Source organism: Drosophila takahashii, chromosome 2R (genome assembly GCF_030179915.1).
Source record: "Drosophila takahashii strain IR98-3 E-12201 chromosome 2R, DtakHiC1v2, whole genome shotgun sequence".
NCBI classification, from domain to species: domain Eukaryota; kingdom Metazoa; phylum Arthropoda; class Insecta; order Diptera; family Drosophilidae; genus Drosophila; species Drosophila takahashii.
In genome coordinates, this window is record NC_091679.1 from 34,736,590 (window position 1) to 34,750,303 (window position 13,714).

The window sequence follows — 13,714 nt, forward strand, 5'->3', positions numbered from 1 at the left end:
AGGCACACCAAATTGAAGATCTCGCCGACCCAGAGCCAAATAATCCAGCTTGGGACCGGACCGGACCAAAACCGAACCGAGTAGCCGAGTAGAAATGCGGTTTTGCGGCTTGCGCGGAATGCAAAACTCTAAATAATCGAAAAGCAAAAATCAAGCGACAGCTGCCCCCTGGAAAATTGGCACAAGTGCGCTCCGAAATGGCACAACTAACAGTATCAAGTGCTGGAACAGCAAACGGGAATTGGGAATCGGGAGTGGGCAGTCTTCGACTCGATCTTGGACGTGGACTTGGCCTAGAGCAATTTAGCGGACATGTGTAGGCCGGCAGACAGGTTGCAGCGGACCACGTATCCGGTTGGGGCAACCTGGCGGATACGCGATGCGCTGGCAAAATGTAAGCCTAATTAATTCTGCTTCTCTATTCCTGTGCCTCCAGAGGGGCTCTCTAATTGGGAGTGAAACGGCGGACAAATTATGAATTTGCAACCAATTTCACAGCAACCGTAAACAAAAGCCGCAGACAAAACTAACTTGGCCACTCAGTCGGTCGGAGGCAAAAAGGTAGCGCGAAAAAAAGAAAGTTTTTTGAAGTTTTCGTTTGCTGCCGCCTTGGGGCTCGTATGTACAATATATTTTTGCTTGTCTACACACACAAACGCGCATCGCATCGCATCGCACAAATATCATTTATTCGGTATACGTTAGCATATTCACTTGGAGCAAAAAAACACTCATTTCTTTCTTCGGCTCACTCACACGCAAGCGCAGCCTGTGGCTCTAAGTTATTCACTTTTCATAGACTCGACTGCGAACGCACACACTCGCACGCACTCGAAGCCCCGATATCGAATAACCCGACGATGGCTTCTTCAATTCTCTGGCCCACAATCCGCGCTCACCTTCAGCAACCAAGAAACCGTCAACAGGTGCGCACTGTTCGAACGCTCGACTCAAACTGACTGCAGGTAAAAGCCGAAGACTCTGCAGAGAGCCGAAGAAACGAGAAACCTGAGCAGCGATCGCTGGCTTGGCCTCTCTTCGGAAGAGTATTCGGGAGTGGAAGATTCGCTGGCTCGTCTTCAACTCAATTCTTCAGAGTAAACATTCACATGCGGGAGTAAAACTAGTATTTGGCAAAGATGTTCCATTTCAACTATCTTTTTTAATTAGAAAATAATAATATCTATATTAGTTTTAAAAATTTTACCTCGAATACTTTAAAAAGACTTAATACCAGGGAACGTAACTGTTATAAGTTTTATTTTAAAAATCACACTTTAACAGTTATTTTCTGATTTGTAAAGTAAAACTCAAAGAATAACTGTTATTTTTTGAGTTTTATAATAAAAGTTGACAAATAACAGTTATTCGTCGTGATCAAAAATAAAACTCAAACTTGATTTATGGCGATTTTGTGGGTAAACAAAATTTAAAAAAAATATAGGTATAAAATATGCGAGGTTGCCTTTTTTAACAAATTTTTAGTAAGTTATAAAAAGCACGGGTATCACGTTTTTTTTAATTATTTCATTTTTTCAAAAATGTCAAGGGAATAACTGTTATTCATAAAAATCAAAAAATAACAGTTATTTTTTGAGTTTTATTATAAAAATCAAAAAATAAAAATCATTACGGATTTGTAAACTACAATGGCTAATAAAAATTGTGGTGTATTTAAAAAATTTTTAGGACCCTTCTAAGTGCGTTATTTTTTTGTATGAAAAATTTACAATAACAGTTATTTTCGTTCCCTGCTTAATACCTTTGATCAGTCATATCTAGTTTAAGCTCACAATTCTTATTCAATATTTTTTTCACAATTTTGCCTATGATAACAACCAAAACATTTATACGGAATTAATTACCTATGTTTCAGAAATCTTATTTGCCTATTTACTTTAAGCACAAGTTGAATTAAAAGAAGTTCTCTTTTAAAAGAAGTTCCATAGCGTAAAGGGGTTACCTGGGTCCTATATTGAGCAAAACATTATATCTTTAGCAGAACTTTTATATTAAGGGGATGAAATGTGATATTTTCCAAAAACTTATTTAAATTGTGTTATTAAATGCAAGATTTTAAATATTTAGAGAAATCTTTTTATATTTGTTGTTAAAATCGAAACATCTATAAGTATTAATCTATAAATCTCTCTTAAAATCTATAAATAGTAGGTATTTATTCATGTATGCACTTAAGGGTTTTCTTGTTATATTTTCTTTTCTAATTTGCTTGCTAGAGTAACCAAAATTCCACATACAAATGGACTTATATTTCTGACAACTTGCTCTGCAAAAAGCTAGCTCTACCTCCAAAGACTTGGGTGAGCTAGTGGCACTGACACAAGCCACTTGAACGGAAACAATAACAATTGAAAGTGGCAATTTGGCGAGAACACGCTCCTTAATGCGATCGCGGATTAAGATTGTCCCAACGAGTCCTACATATCTGGATCGAAGGCCATTTCCCAGCGGAGCTCATTTTAAGCAGCGGCAATTACTATGCAAATGACCAAGGTTGGTTCCGCTGATTTTGGCTTTCAATTGAAAATGGCTTGCAAGAAAACCGAGCTCAGCGTTGGAAAAATGATGAAAGAGAATCCAATCGAGGCAGTCTGTTCGATCGTCTGCTCATCTTGCCACAAAATCATGCCCCATGACCAGTGAAATTGTGTTTGCCGGGCTTGTTTTCTTTTCTTTTCTTGTATTTTTATTTTATTTCGTTTTATTTTCCTTCCCTCCTCTGCGTTTTCACACTTTTCACGAATCGACGTCTCCATTGTTGGGCAGCTTTGCTAATGGAATCGGCAAGCAGCCACCATTAATTGAGCACGCTGGCGGCTTTAATAGTTCTCGAGCACCTGGGTATTAGTGTCAGAGTGGCAGCGGTACTCCGCTTTAATTTTCACAATTAACTTTATTTATTCAATCATAAACATGTGCATTTAAGGGTAGGGTAAAGAGAGAACAGGACTACATGGCTAGTATTTCGGGAGCTCCGAGTAGCGCGGCGGCGTGGACCACAGGACGCTGGAGTTGCGCTTCAGCTGGCTGGGATCGATGTTCGGGAATATCTGCTTAAGGTCCGGTGTGGTGGGCGCCACCGAGAAGAAGCTGTCGATGATGTCCGTGGGGCAGTGGCTCTGCATGGCGATCGCATCGCCCCTCACGTGGCCTAGAAAACAAGGATATTTAAATGTCGGTTTAAGGGAAATCAACTGATCTTACTTCGACTCCAGGTGGGCGCCGGCGGGCGCTTGTGCGTGACCTTTCCCTCGTCGTCGGTGGAGTCGTCCTCGTGCAGCATCTCCCACGTGTACTTGGTCTTCGGCGGCGGCGGCAGCATCTTCTTGGGCTTCGCTCCGGTCAGCTGCTGCAGTTTCTGCTGCTCCAGCTCCTTCATCTTGGCCTTCTTCAGCGCCTCGGCCTCCTCCTGCTGGCGAATCTTGCGCTGCAGCTCCTCCATCTCCTGCCGCTTGCGCTCCTCAATGCGCTTCCGCTCCTCCTGCTTTTTGGCTCGCTCGGCGGCCAACTTAGCCATGCGCTCGGCCCGCTCCCGCTCCTTGGCCTCGCGCTGCTGGGCGGCCTGCTGGTGCTTCTGCTCGCGCAGCTTCTTGCGCTCCTCGGCGAGATTGTGCAGGCCCTTGCGGAAGTCGTCGCCGCTGTTCTCGCGCGACAGCGTCTTCGTGGAGGTCGAATTGGCGGAGCGGAGGTTCGTTCCGGTAGCAGTCTTCATCAGGGTGGTGGCCTTCGAAGCGCTAGCAGGTCCCTTCTTGGGCTGCGCCGAGCTTAAAGGCAGCGCGCTGCTTGACTGGGTGGGCGTGAAAAAGCGACCCACTGTTGGAGCAGGCAGCTTGCCAATCTTGGGAGTGTTGTTCGCTCCCGGCGTGCCCTGTTGGGGAGTGGGAATAACTGATTAAGTGGCTGTAAGGCATTCATAAACACCAAAGTGAAGTTACCGCTTCCTTGCCCCTTTTAGGACGCATGCTGTTCTGTGCCGCATTCTCGAACGCCTCCACGCGCAGCTTCACGGGACTCTGCAGCAGTGGGCTGTGGGATCAACAGAAATACTTTAAAGATAGATCACATATAAGAGCATAGGAGCTACTTACTTGAAAAGCTCATGCGTGCGCGTAGGCAGCTTAATGGACTTCAAGCTCGAAAGCAGCTTCGCTGGCGGCAGCTTCTCCTCCAGCGACTCGTCCTCCGTGAGCAGGCTGTCCTGCTTAATCGGCGGCGCCTTCCTGTCGTTGGAATGCACCTCAAACGTGGCATCCCCGGCTGACATCCCAATGGGACTGTCGCCAGTGGGCGCGGGACCCAGCACCATGGTGGCATTGGAAATCGTCACCGTTTCGTTGGCAGCCGGCGGAGCAGCTGCAATGGGCGGACCCTCGAGTGCGTCCTTGTATATGGAGCGTTCCTGGTTTGGTCGCGACTCCGTGCTGCACTTGCGCGTGCGCGACGAGACGGGAGAGCCCTTGTCCAAATCGCTGAAGCGCTCCACCTTGATGGGTCGATGGTTCTCCACGTCTTTCTTCTTCTTGCGCCCCTTCTTGGCGACCTCCGTGGATGTGGTGTTGGTCGTCGTGTTGCTGGCCACCGTATCATCGGGACGAACAGCCTCCAAGGTCGCGGAGGAGACGGTGCTCGCATCGGTGGGAGGTACTAATCCCTCGTTGCTCAGCTTCTCGCGCTTGATCTTGACGCGCAGGGTCTTCGTGGCGTTGGGATCCTCGGCATCCTCCTCCGGCGCCTTTGCTGTTGGGACGACTGCCTCCGGTTCGGGCTCCACCACCGCCTTCTCCTCCTCGGCAGGCTTCCCACTGGTAGAGCTGTTGAACTGGGACACCCGCTGCTCGCTCTCCACCTTGATCTTGATGCTCTCCTCGCTGCTAGGCCGCCGCATCTTGCGGTTGAGGGGAACTTCCTTCAGCAGCTTCTCGCTCTTCAGCTTGGCGGCGCGCTGCGGCCGTCCGGAGCCTAAGGTGGTGTCCGCCGTGGCGGGAATGGGTGGCGGCGGCATCAGCGAGGCCGTGGAGTTGAGCTCGTCCTCGGCGATGGCCAGCAGTTGGGAGTTGCTGACCCGAGCGCTCTGTCGGAGTGAGGAAGTGTTGGTCGTGGTGTCCGGAGCAGCTGGAAGGGAAGGGGGTGGGATTAAGATGCTCCTTCATCTGCTGATTGGAATACTCACCCTCGGGCTCATCTTGATCCTCGGCCAGGGAGGTGAGTCGCTTGGGCCGCTTCTTTGTCTGCTGCGGCGTCACCGAGGAGTTCTCCTGGCTCTTGGCCACCGGCGCCGTGTCCGCCGCCGCCTTGGCCTCCGTTTCCGGATGAACGGTGCCGTAGAAGAGTTGGTCCAGCTCCTCAAAGTGGGCCTAAAAGGGCAATAAAAATACGACGCCATGTTGACTGTGCAGGAATTTGGGCTTGTGATCCTGGATCCTTACCTTGCGCAGCACCTCCAGCTCGCGCCGCAGGTCCGGGAGCGAGCTCAGCACGCCCAAGATGTCCTCCATAGCTAGCGACTGTATCCTGAATCTGACAAATTGCAAAATCAGGATTCGATTACTTCGTTTTTTTTCAAATGGCGGCAATTGAGACGCGCGTCCGCTTAGTGTGACCGCGGTGGCTTTTTATACCAATTAAATTGGTTTAAATATACTAAAATACTTCTTGAAACGGAATGTTTGGGTGGTGTCTTGGCTAGATTAGCGGTGTCAGTTAACAGATTTCCAAAATTTTACAACACTGTACGGGAGAGAAATTTCCCGCGCAAAATGAAAAACACAACCCAAACTTGTTTTTAGGGTGAAATTTTAAAGAATATTTATTTTTTACTCAAAAGTAAAAATAAGTAAGTAAATTGGACAATTAAAAACAAGTTTTTTTAACGCTGCCAGCTAAAAAACAAATATTAAATTGAACCAGTTCCCACTGGTTCCGGAAAGTACCATCTCTAGCAAATAGTGTTGTAAATCTCTTTTGCACCCTAATTTTAGACAAAAACGGAAAGATAGAGGAAATTATAAGGCGAGGAATAATTTATTTGAACAAATTAAAGCTAAATAAATAATAATAAGAGAAAACAAAGCCCAAAGACAGTAAAATTATATCAACTACCCCTCCAGTGCTGTAAAACACCCCCCGCCGATAGTATCGCCATGGCGAGCTGACCCGTTCGCCCATCGCTAGCACATTTGTTAAAAAATTTGCAACAAGCCAACGAAAATCGACCAGGAACGGTGGACAGCAGGAAAAACCGCGCGCTCTGCGACGACCACCGTGGGATGCACATACGTACGCGCACTTGTGCCGCGGAGTAGACACAGTGCCCGCGAAACGCGCGACCAGCGCCGCGCCAATCCCCCCGAGAAGCCAGCTGCGATCCCGCCTAGAAATGGGCCTCGACTTCGATGCGGTGGAGTACTGCAAGGGCGTCAAGAGCCAGCAGTCGCAGCCGCCGTTCGCCTGTCCCGTCCGCGGCTGCGACCGCAGCTACAAGACGATCATGGGCCTGCAGTATCATCTGATGAAGTACGACCACGACAATCCCCAGCCACTCACTCCGGTGCTCACGCCCAGCCGCAAGAAGGCGCGCTCCCGCTCCGGAGGCCATCACTCCACGCCCCGCCCGCCCAAGGAGCACCCAGCGCAGCCAGCAGAGGCCAGGAACGGCTGCTCCTCTGCCGGAGGAGGAGGAGCATCCGGAGGAGCAGGAGCAGCTGGCCCCCTGCGGCAGTTTGCCAATCCCGAGTCCCTGGTGGCCTACAACGAGGAGGAGGCCACCGTGACGTTTAATCTCGACGGCAAGAGCGTGCGCCTGGGCATCGACGACGCCCTGCCGCTCGTGGAGGAGGAGGAGTTCGCCGCTTTGGTGGCCAGGGGCTGCATACTGAATGCCGACGCCCCGCCGCTGGAGGAGAACGCTCCGTGGGCGCGCGTCCAGGTGCCCGTGGCCCGGGTGGCCGAGATTCCCGACTACCGAGTGCCTGATGCGCCGCCGCGGCCGCTGGCCTACTATCGCTTCATCGAGAAGTCGCTGGAGGAGCTGGACGGCGAGGTGGAGTACGATGTGGACGAGGAGGACTCCGCCTGGCTGGAGCACATGAACGAGGAGCGCCAGCGGCTCGGGCTAAATGCCGTGGGCATTGACACAATGGAGCTGCTGATGGACCGCCTGGAGAAGGAGTCGCACTTCCAGGCGGCCGCCAATGGCACGCCGACGGGCGTCGAGGTCGACGACGATGCGGTGTGCTGCATTTGCCTGGACGGCGAGTGCCAGAACACCAACGTGATACTCTTCTGCGACATGTGCAACCTGGCGGTGCACCAGGATTGCTACGGAGTGCCCTACATCCCGGAGGGCCAGTGGCTCTGCCGGCGCTGCCTGCAGTCGCCCAGCAAGCCGGTCAACTGTGTGCTCTGTCCGAATGCGGGCGGCGCCTTCAAGCAGACGGACCACGGCCAGTGGGCGCATGTGGTGTGTGCTCTGTGGATTCCGGAAGTGAGGTTCGCGAACACGGTTTTCCTGGAGCCCATAGGTGGGTATTATCTAAAAAATCCCTTTATATTCCCCATTAATTGCTGTTAATCTTCTTTAGATTCCATTGAGACCATTCCCCCTGCCCGCTGGCGACTCACCTGCTACGTTTGCAAGGAGAAGGGCCTGGGCGCCTGCATCCAGTGCCACCGCAACAGCTGCTACGCCGCCTTCCACGTCACCTGCGCCCAGCAGGCGGGCCTCTATATGACCATGGACACGGTGAAGGACGGCCACAACGACTCGTCCATGCACGTCCAGAAGTTCGCCTACTGCCACTCGCACACGCCGGCGGACGCCAAGCTGAAGATGAACGTGCCGGACTTTGAGGACACGCGCCACAAGATGCGCGAGGCGCGCAAGGCGCTGGCCAAGAAGCGCTCGACGGCGCCCGTGGTGCTGATTCCGACCATTCCGCCGGACCGCGTCCAGGAGATCGCCACCATGGTGACGATGCAGCGCAAGAAGGAGTTCCTCGATCGCATTATCGCCTACTGGACGCTCAAGCGGCACTATCGCAACGGAGTGCCGCTGCTGCGACGGCTGCAGAGCCAGGGCAACAACCACGGCGTCATCCAGGGCAACGGCATCGAGGGATCGCCGGACACGAACGAGCTGTACCGGCAGCTCAAGTACTGGCAGTGCCTGCGGCAGGACCTCGAGCGGGCGCGCCTTTTGTGCGAGCTGGTGCGCAAGCGCGAGAAGCTGAAGGTGGCCTTTGTTCGGCTGTCCGAGGAGGTGGTGATGCTGCAGCTCAATCCGCTGGAGGCGGCGCTGACCAAGCTGCTGGACTCGCTGGAGGCGCGCGACAGCATGGAGATCTTCCGCGAGCCGGTGGACACCAGCGAGGTGCCCGACTACACGGACATTGTCAAGCAGCCCATGGATTTGGGCACCATGCGAACGAAGCTGAAGGAGTGCCAGTACAGCTCGCTGGAGCAGCTGGAGGCTGACTTCGATCTGATGATCCAGAACTGCCTGGCGTACAACAACAAGGACACGGTGTTCTATCGCGCGGGCATCCGGATGCGCGACCAGGCGGCTCCCCTCTTCGTTCAGCTGCGAAAGGAATTGCAGCGGGATGGTCTGCTGGAGCGTACGCAACGCTCGCACGTCGATCATGTGGAGGCGGAGGTGGAACAGGAGCTACGCTTGCTGCTGGCGGCGCCGGCCGGCGAGGACATTGTCCAGAAGCTGCTCATCCTGGCGGACAAGTCGCAGGTCCTGAAGAATCCCAGCTATCGGACGAAGAAAATCAAGCAGATTCGGTTGGAAATCACGCGGATGCGCAAAAGTCTCCAGAAGGCGAGATTTGCAGCGGTGAGTTTTGGCTCTATCTTTTGTCGTTCCATAACTAATTCCTGGCTATTTTCCAGCGACACTCGTCACATGGCCACCAATCCCAAAGCGAAGATGAGGAGACGTCGGGTGCTTCGCCTTCTAAGAAGCGCACCCGCAAACGTTTGAACAGCAGTGCGGTGGACATGGAACTGGCCCATGACGAGGAGGACGAGGAAGAGGACTCTGACGAGGACTCCATGGGCGAGGGCGAGGATAATGTGTCGAAGGACTTGCTCAACTCCACCCAAACGCCGCCCTGCAGTCCCATCAAAAGTCTGAACAACAGTAGCTCGCCCGTGGGCATCAATCGGAGGTAAGTGTGATTTGCAGAAGCTATAGTTCTGCTAAATAGAGGTAACAAGCTTTCGAATTCAATTGCCCTTCTATATTAGAGCCCTGCGTGAATCATTTAATTTTTGCCATGAAATTTCTAATTTGTTTAATTAATTTTCTAATTCATTTTCTATTTTTTCTAATTCATTTTGAATTGAATGAATGAATGAATAATTTTTATGAATTTAAATTTAAAAATAAAATTTAGGCAGATTTAATCACAAAATTATGGCCCTTTCTTCTTCAAAAGAAATTGTCGTTTGATGCCATTCATTTTTAATTTTTTTTTTTGCTTTCTTTTGAGAACAAAATAAATAAAATTCAGGCAGATTTAATCACAAAATTGGCCCTTTCTTCTTCAAAAGCAAATTGTCGTTTGAAATATTTTGGAATTCATGCCATTCATTTATTCAATTCTGTTAAACTCAAAATTAACAAGAAAGGAAGCTACCTTCGGCCAGCCGAAGCTTATATACCCTTGCAGATAAAGTAATACTCACTCGGTACAGTTCCAGGGATTCCAGATTCAGGGTTCCTATTTTTGAATTTTGTTTTTAAGTAGTCAAGAATTAAAACGCCTACTTCCTACAAATTAACAATAATTTTCTTATATATGTTTGAATATTCCTATGGGAGCCTTAAGATATAGTGGTCCGATCCGGCTCGCTCCGACATATGTACTACCTGCAATAGAAAGAAGACTTTCGGGAAAGTTTCATCGCGATAGCTTTAAAACTGAGAGACTAGTTCGCATAGAAACGGACAGACGGACAGACGGACATGGCTAGATAGACTCGGCTATTGGTGCTGATCAAGAATATATATACTTTATGTGGTCGGAAACGTCTCCTTCACTGCGTTGCAAACATCTGACTGAAATTATAATACCCTCTACAAGGGTATAAAAATCTTTCAATTCTATAAAACTCCAAATTCTAATAAATTCATTCATATAAAACAAAAAATTTAAAATAATTTATTTAATCCATTCATGCAGGGCTCTATTCTATATCTTATATTAAATCATATTAAATTGAGGGCAGATACTTATAGAACTATAAACTCACTCAAATCCCGCATAAATCCCCTCTAGAACCGCCATATTGCTGACGCGCAAGTCTCAGGCTGCCCTGAAGCGACCTTCGGAACCTCTGACGACGCCTGTGAAGGAGGAGCACCACAATTCGCAGTCATCGAACACTCAGTCCACCAGCGGCAGCTCATCCTCGGCCACCACGGCGGCCACAGCGGCCTCCAGTGGCGCAGGCCCCCTGAATCACGTCCTGGCCTCCGCTGCGCCCACAGTCTCGAACTTTGCGTTGACGCAGAACAACAGCAGTGGTGGCGGTGGATCCCTTGCATCCGGCATTGGACTGGGAGGTTCGTCGTCGGGAGGATCGGCGGCTGGAGCCAGCTTAACCTCCACTGGCCTCGCCATGAACAGCAAGTTGAACGCGAGTCTGGCCAGCAAGTCGCCCAAGAGGCCGGGTCGCTATCGTCGGATACCCGAGGTGAGGCACAGCTCCTCCATGTCACCAAAGAAGTCGCCCAATCCGGCGGTGCCCGTTCCCGTTCCCGAGCCCCTGCCCTTCGAACGAATCCCGGACAGCTTCCGGGTGTATCGGGCCAACAATCAGCGCGACGTGAGCGACAGCGACGATGCGCCCTCGCAGTCGAGCAGTCCGTGCAGCAGTTGCTCGGACTTCAGCATGTCGGGCAGTTGCTCCGACTTCGACAGCGACGAGGCGAGCGATGGCGACGGGGAAGCTGACCGAGAAAGGGACTCCACGTCGCAGGAGGGCACCACCGATGCCATGGACTTGCAGCACGCGAGCATCAACAATGTGCAGGGAAACAACAACGGCAACATGGCCATCAGCAGCAGCAGCGGCGGCAGTGGCGGCGGCAGCTCCAGCGACGACGATGACGACGATGAGGAGCGGCCATTAAGCGCGCGGCAGAACAAGGCGTTGAAGCTGGGCACGCGCAGCACACCCACTCCGACGGCAGCTTCGTTGACGGCGGCACGGGGACGTGGCAAGCGGCGCAGCAATCTCAGCGAGTCCACCAGCTCGACGGCCACGCCACCGCCGCTGCTGCAGAGGGCGGGCAAGCTGCGGTCGGCCACGCCCAATGCCTCGCCGCTGGTGAACAACATTAAGGCAAGGAGAAATACCATGGCGGCTGCCAGCACAACAACGCTGACGAATAACAACAAGTCTGCGTCCTCGGAGCGGCACAATCACCACTCGCACGGCCAGAAACCGACGTTGGAGCCACTGCAGCTGGTGTGGGCCAAGTGCCGCGGATATCCCTGGTATCCCGCCCTCATCCTGGATCCCAAGACGCCCAAGGGATTCGTGTATAATGGAGTACCGCTGCCCGCACCGCCCACCGATGTTCTGGCGCTGCGCAAGAACTGCCTGGACGACATTGTGTTCCTGGTGCTCTTCTTCGATGTGAAGCGCACCTGGCAGTGGCTGCCGGCCAACAAGCTGGACATCCTCGGGATCGACAAGCAGCTGGACCAGCAGAAGCTCGTGGAGTCGCGCAAGCCGGCCGAGCGGAAGGCTGTGAAGAAGGCGTACCAGGATGCGCTGCACTACCAGAGCCAGGTATCCGATTTGGAGGGCCAGGGACCCGATCCGATCATGTGAAAGCTGATGGCCCGACTGCAGCTGTAGGCGCCGCTCGAAAGGCTTTAGCCATTTAGTATCGTATTTTTATATCTCGTTTGTTGTTACTCGCTACTCGAAGATGACGCAGAAGGCCCTCCATTAGAGTATTTCGTTGCGAATTTCCAATTTGCACTGCAAGTGTCTTTGATTTTCGTTTGTTGCCAAGTCACCTATACCATTATGTACAGTTTTTGTAATACGTTGGAGGATCCTATTCTTTGTACATTATTCGGCCTTTGTGACTACGATTATGAAATGTTAAATAGATCCCGAAATCGGTTCGAATCACAAGAACATGGAATTTATAACCTCAAGACGATTCACGCGAAATCAAATCAATGTTTAAGTTAAATAGTTTTAAGCTCGCCTACAGTTAAGCCCAAAAACAACCATACAAACGGAGAAAAAGAAAACAGTAAAAACAAGTTAAAAATCGTGTAAAAACTTAAACCGCTATATAGAGGTTAGAAAATGATTATGAACATTTACAAATTACAAATTACAAATAGCATTACAAATTGTATAGATGTGTGTGTGTGCGCGTGAGTCTCTACATAAATCGATATATCTCTATATGCAAATAGTGTACGTCTTGATTTCCATATGAACAAATAATATATTTGATTATTATGATGTATTAGGAAGATGAGGATTATTATTATTATAATTACTGTGTGTAATTAATGCAAAAATTTCGTATGCCTAAGTGGAAAGCGTAGACAATTAAGTATTGAAGTAGTTGGCTCCAAACTCCCCAATCAATCTCCCCAAGTCCCCCCGCCCCAAACTCAACCCGACACCACCACCTTTGCCCTTAACAAGATTGAATATTGTTTAAATCTAATGGTAAATTAAATGCAGAAAAATAAATGTTTTAAACAAAACGGTGTTAATATTCATTTCGCAATTGTCACCAAAAGTGCGTCAGTGAGGTGCGACAGGAATTGACTTATATTTACTTTGATTATCCGCAGTTCGTTCACCGCGTTTTGGCTGTTAACAGTGTCATATTCACCCCACATCAATTATCACCCGGGCAGATGTTTTGTTTTACAGTTTTTCGGCAGTACAGTTTTGGCTCGGCACGTGATTCACTTGTTCTCGGTAATTGACTTTCGGTTTCAGGGATTCACTTTGAAACTTTCTCAAAAATTTTGAAATTAATAACCGTTTATTTTATTAAGCTATAGTTCACTTAACAGTCTCCAAAAGTTCGGTACAATTTCAAATTATTTATTATAATTAATATTCTAAATAAATAATTTTTTAAAAACTATTTTAAATACTGAAAAAATGTAGCTTACATTACCTATAATAATACCTATAATTTTGATATTTTAATCCCTTAATAGAAGCTGAGACAAACATTTATTTTTTTAAACTTTAATTTTTCCTGACTAGTTGCTTAATTTAATTTATTATTTCTAACATCTTTCCACCTTTTTTGTCGTGGAAAAAAGGTTAATAGTTTTAAATTCACAAGTCACGGCCCAGAAACATGATTAGGCCAATTAATTTGAAAGGCAAACATTAAAATTAAACCATAAGATTGAGCGAAGCGATTGAATAGACGGTCAAAGCAAAACATAAACAAAGTGATTTTTTCATGAGAAATTAAGTTGTTTGCGTGACAATTGCAACGCACAACAGAAATAAATCCTGAAATATTTCTACGCATTTCTCACGTGCTTAGACTTGAAAAACCGCAGCAATTGTGTTTGGGGCCTCCATGCACAACCACTCAAGTGCTAAGCCCGGCTCAAAGTTGTCAGACGAGGGGTTATTAAACAACTCAATTTGAATTTAACTGTAGATGATAGAA

General features: G+C 49.2%; 2 protein-coding genes across 2 annotated transcripts; one reads left to right on the forward strand and one right to left on the reverse strand.

Annotated features, from left to right (window-relative positions):
• Positions 1-2,894: 2,894 nt before the first annotated feature.
• Incenp (Inner centromere protein) lies at positions 2,895-5,630 on the reverse strand. The gene is made up of 6 exons (XM_017137617.3): positions 5,448-5,630; positions 5,192-5,375; positions 4,110-5,133; positions 3,957-4,047; positions 3,226-3,889; positions 2,895-3,172 (listed from the first exon to the last, which is right to left on the reverse strand). Exons 1-6 carry the CDS (start codon positions 5,514-5,516, stop codon positions 2,979-2,981), a joined length of 2,226 nt encoding a protein of 741 aa, XP_016993106.3. The 5' UTR covers positions 5,517-5,630; the 3' UTR covers positions 2,895-2,978.
• A 549-nt stretch (positions 5,631-6,179) lies between these two features.
• Br140 (bromodomain-containing protein 140) lies at positions 6,180-12,776 on the forward strand. The gene is made up of 4 exons (XM_017137605.3): positions 6,180-7,541; positions 7,602-8,860; positions 8,917-9,194; positions 10,308-12,776. The coding sequence occupies exons 1-4, from the start codon at positions 6,398-6,400 to the stop codon at positions 11,869-11,871; spliced, it is 4,245 nt and encodes a 1,414-aa protein (XP_016993094.3). The 5' UTR covers positions 6,180-6,397; the 3' UTR covers positions 11,872-12,776.
• Positions 12,777-13,714: the final 938 nt, after the last annotated feature.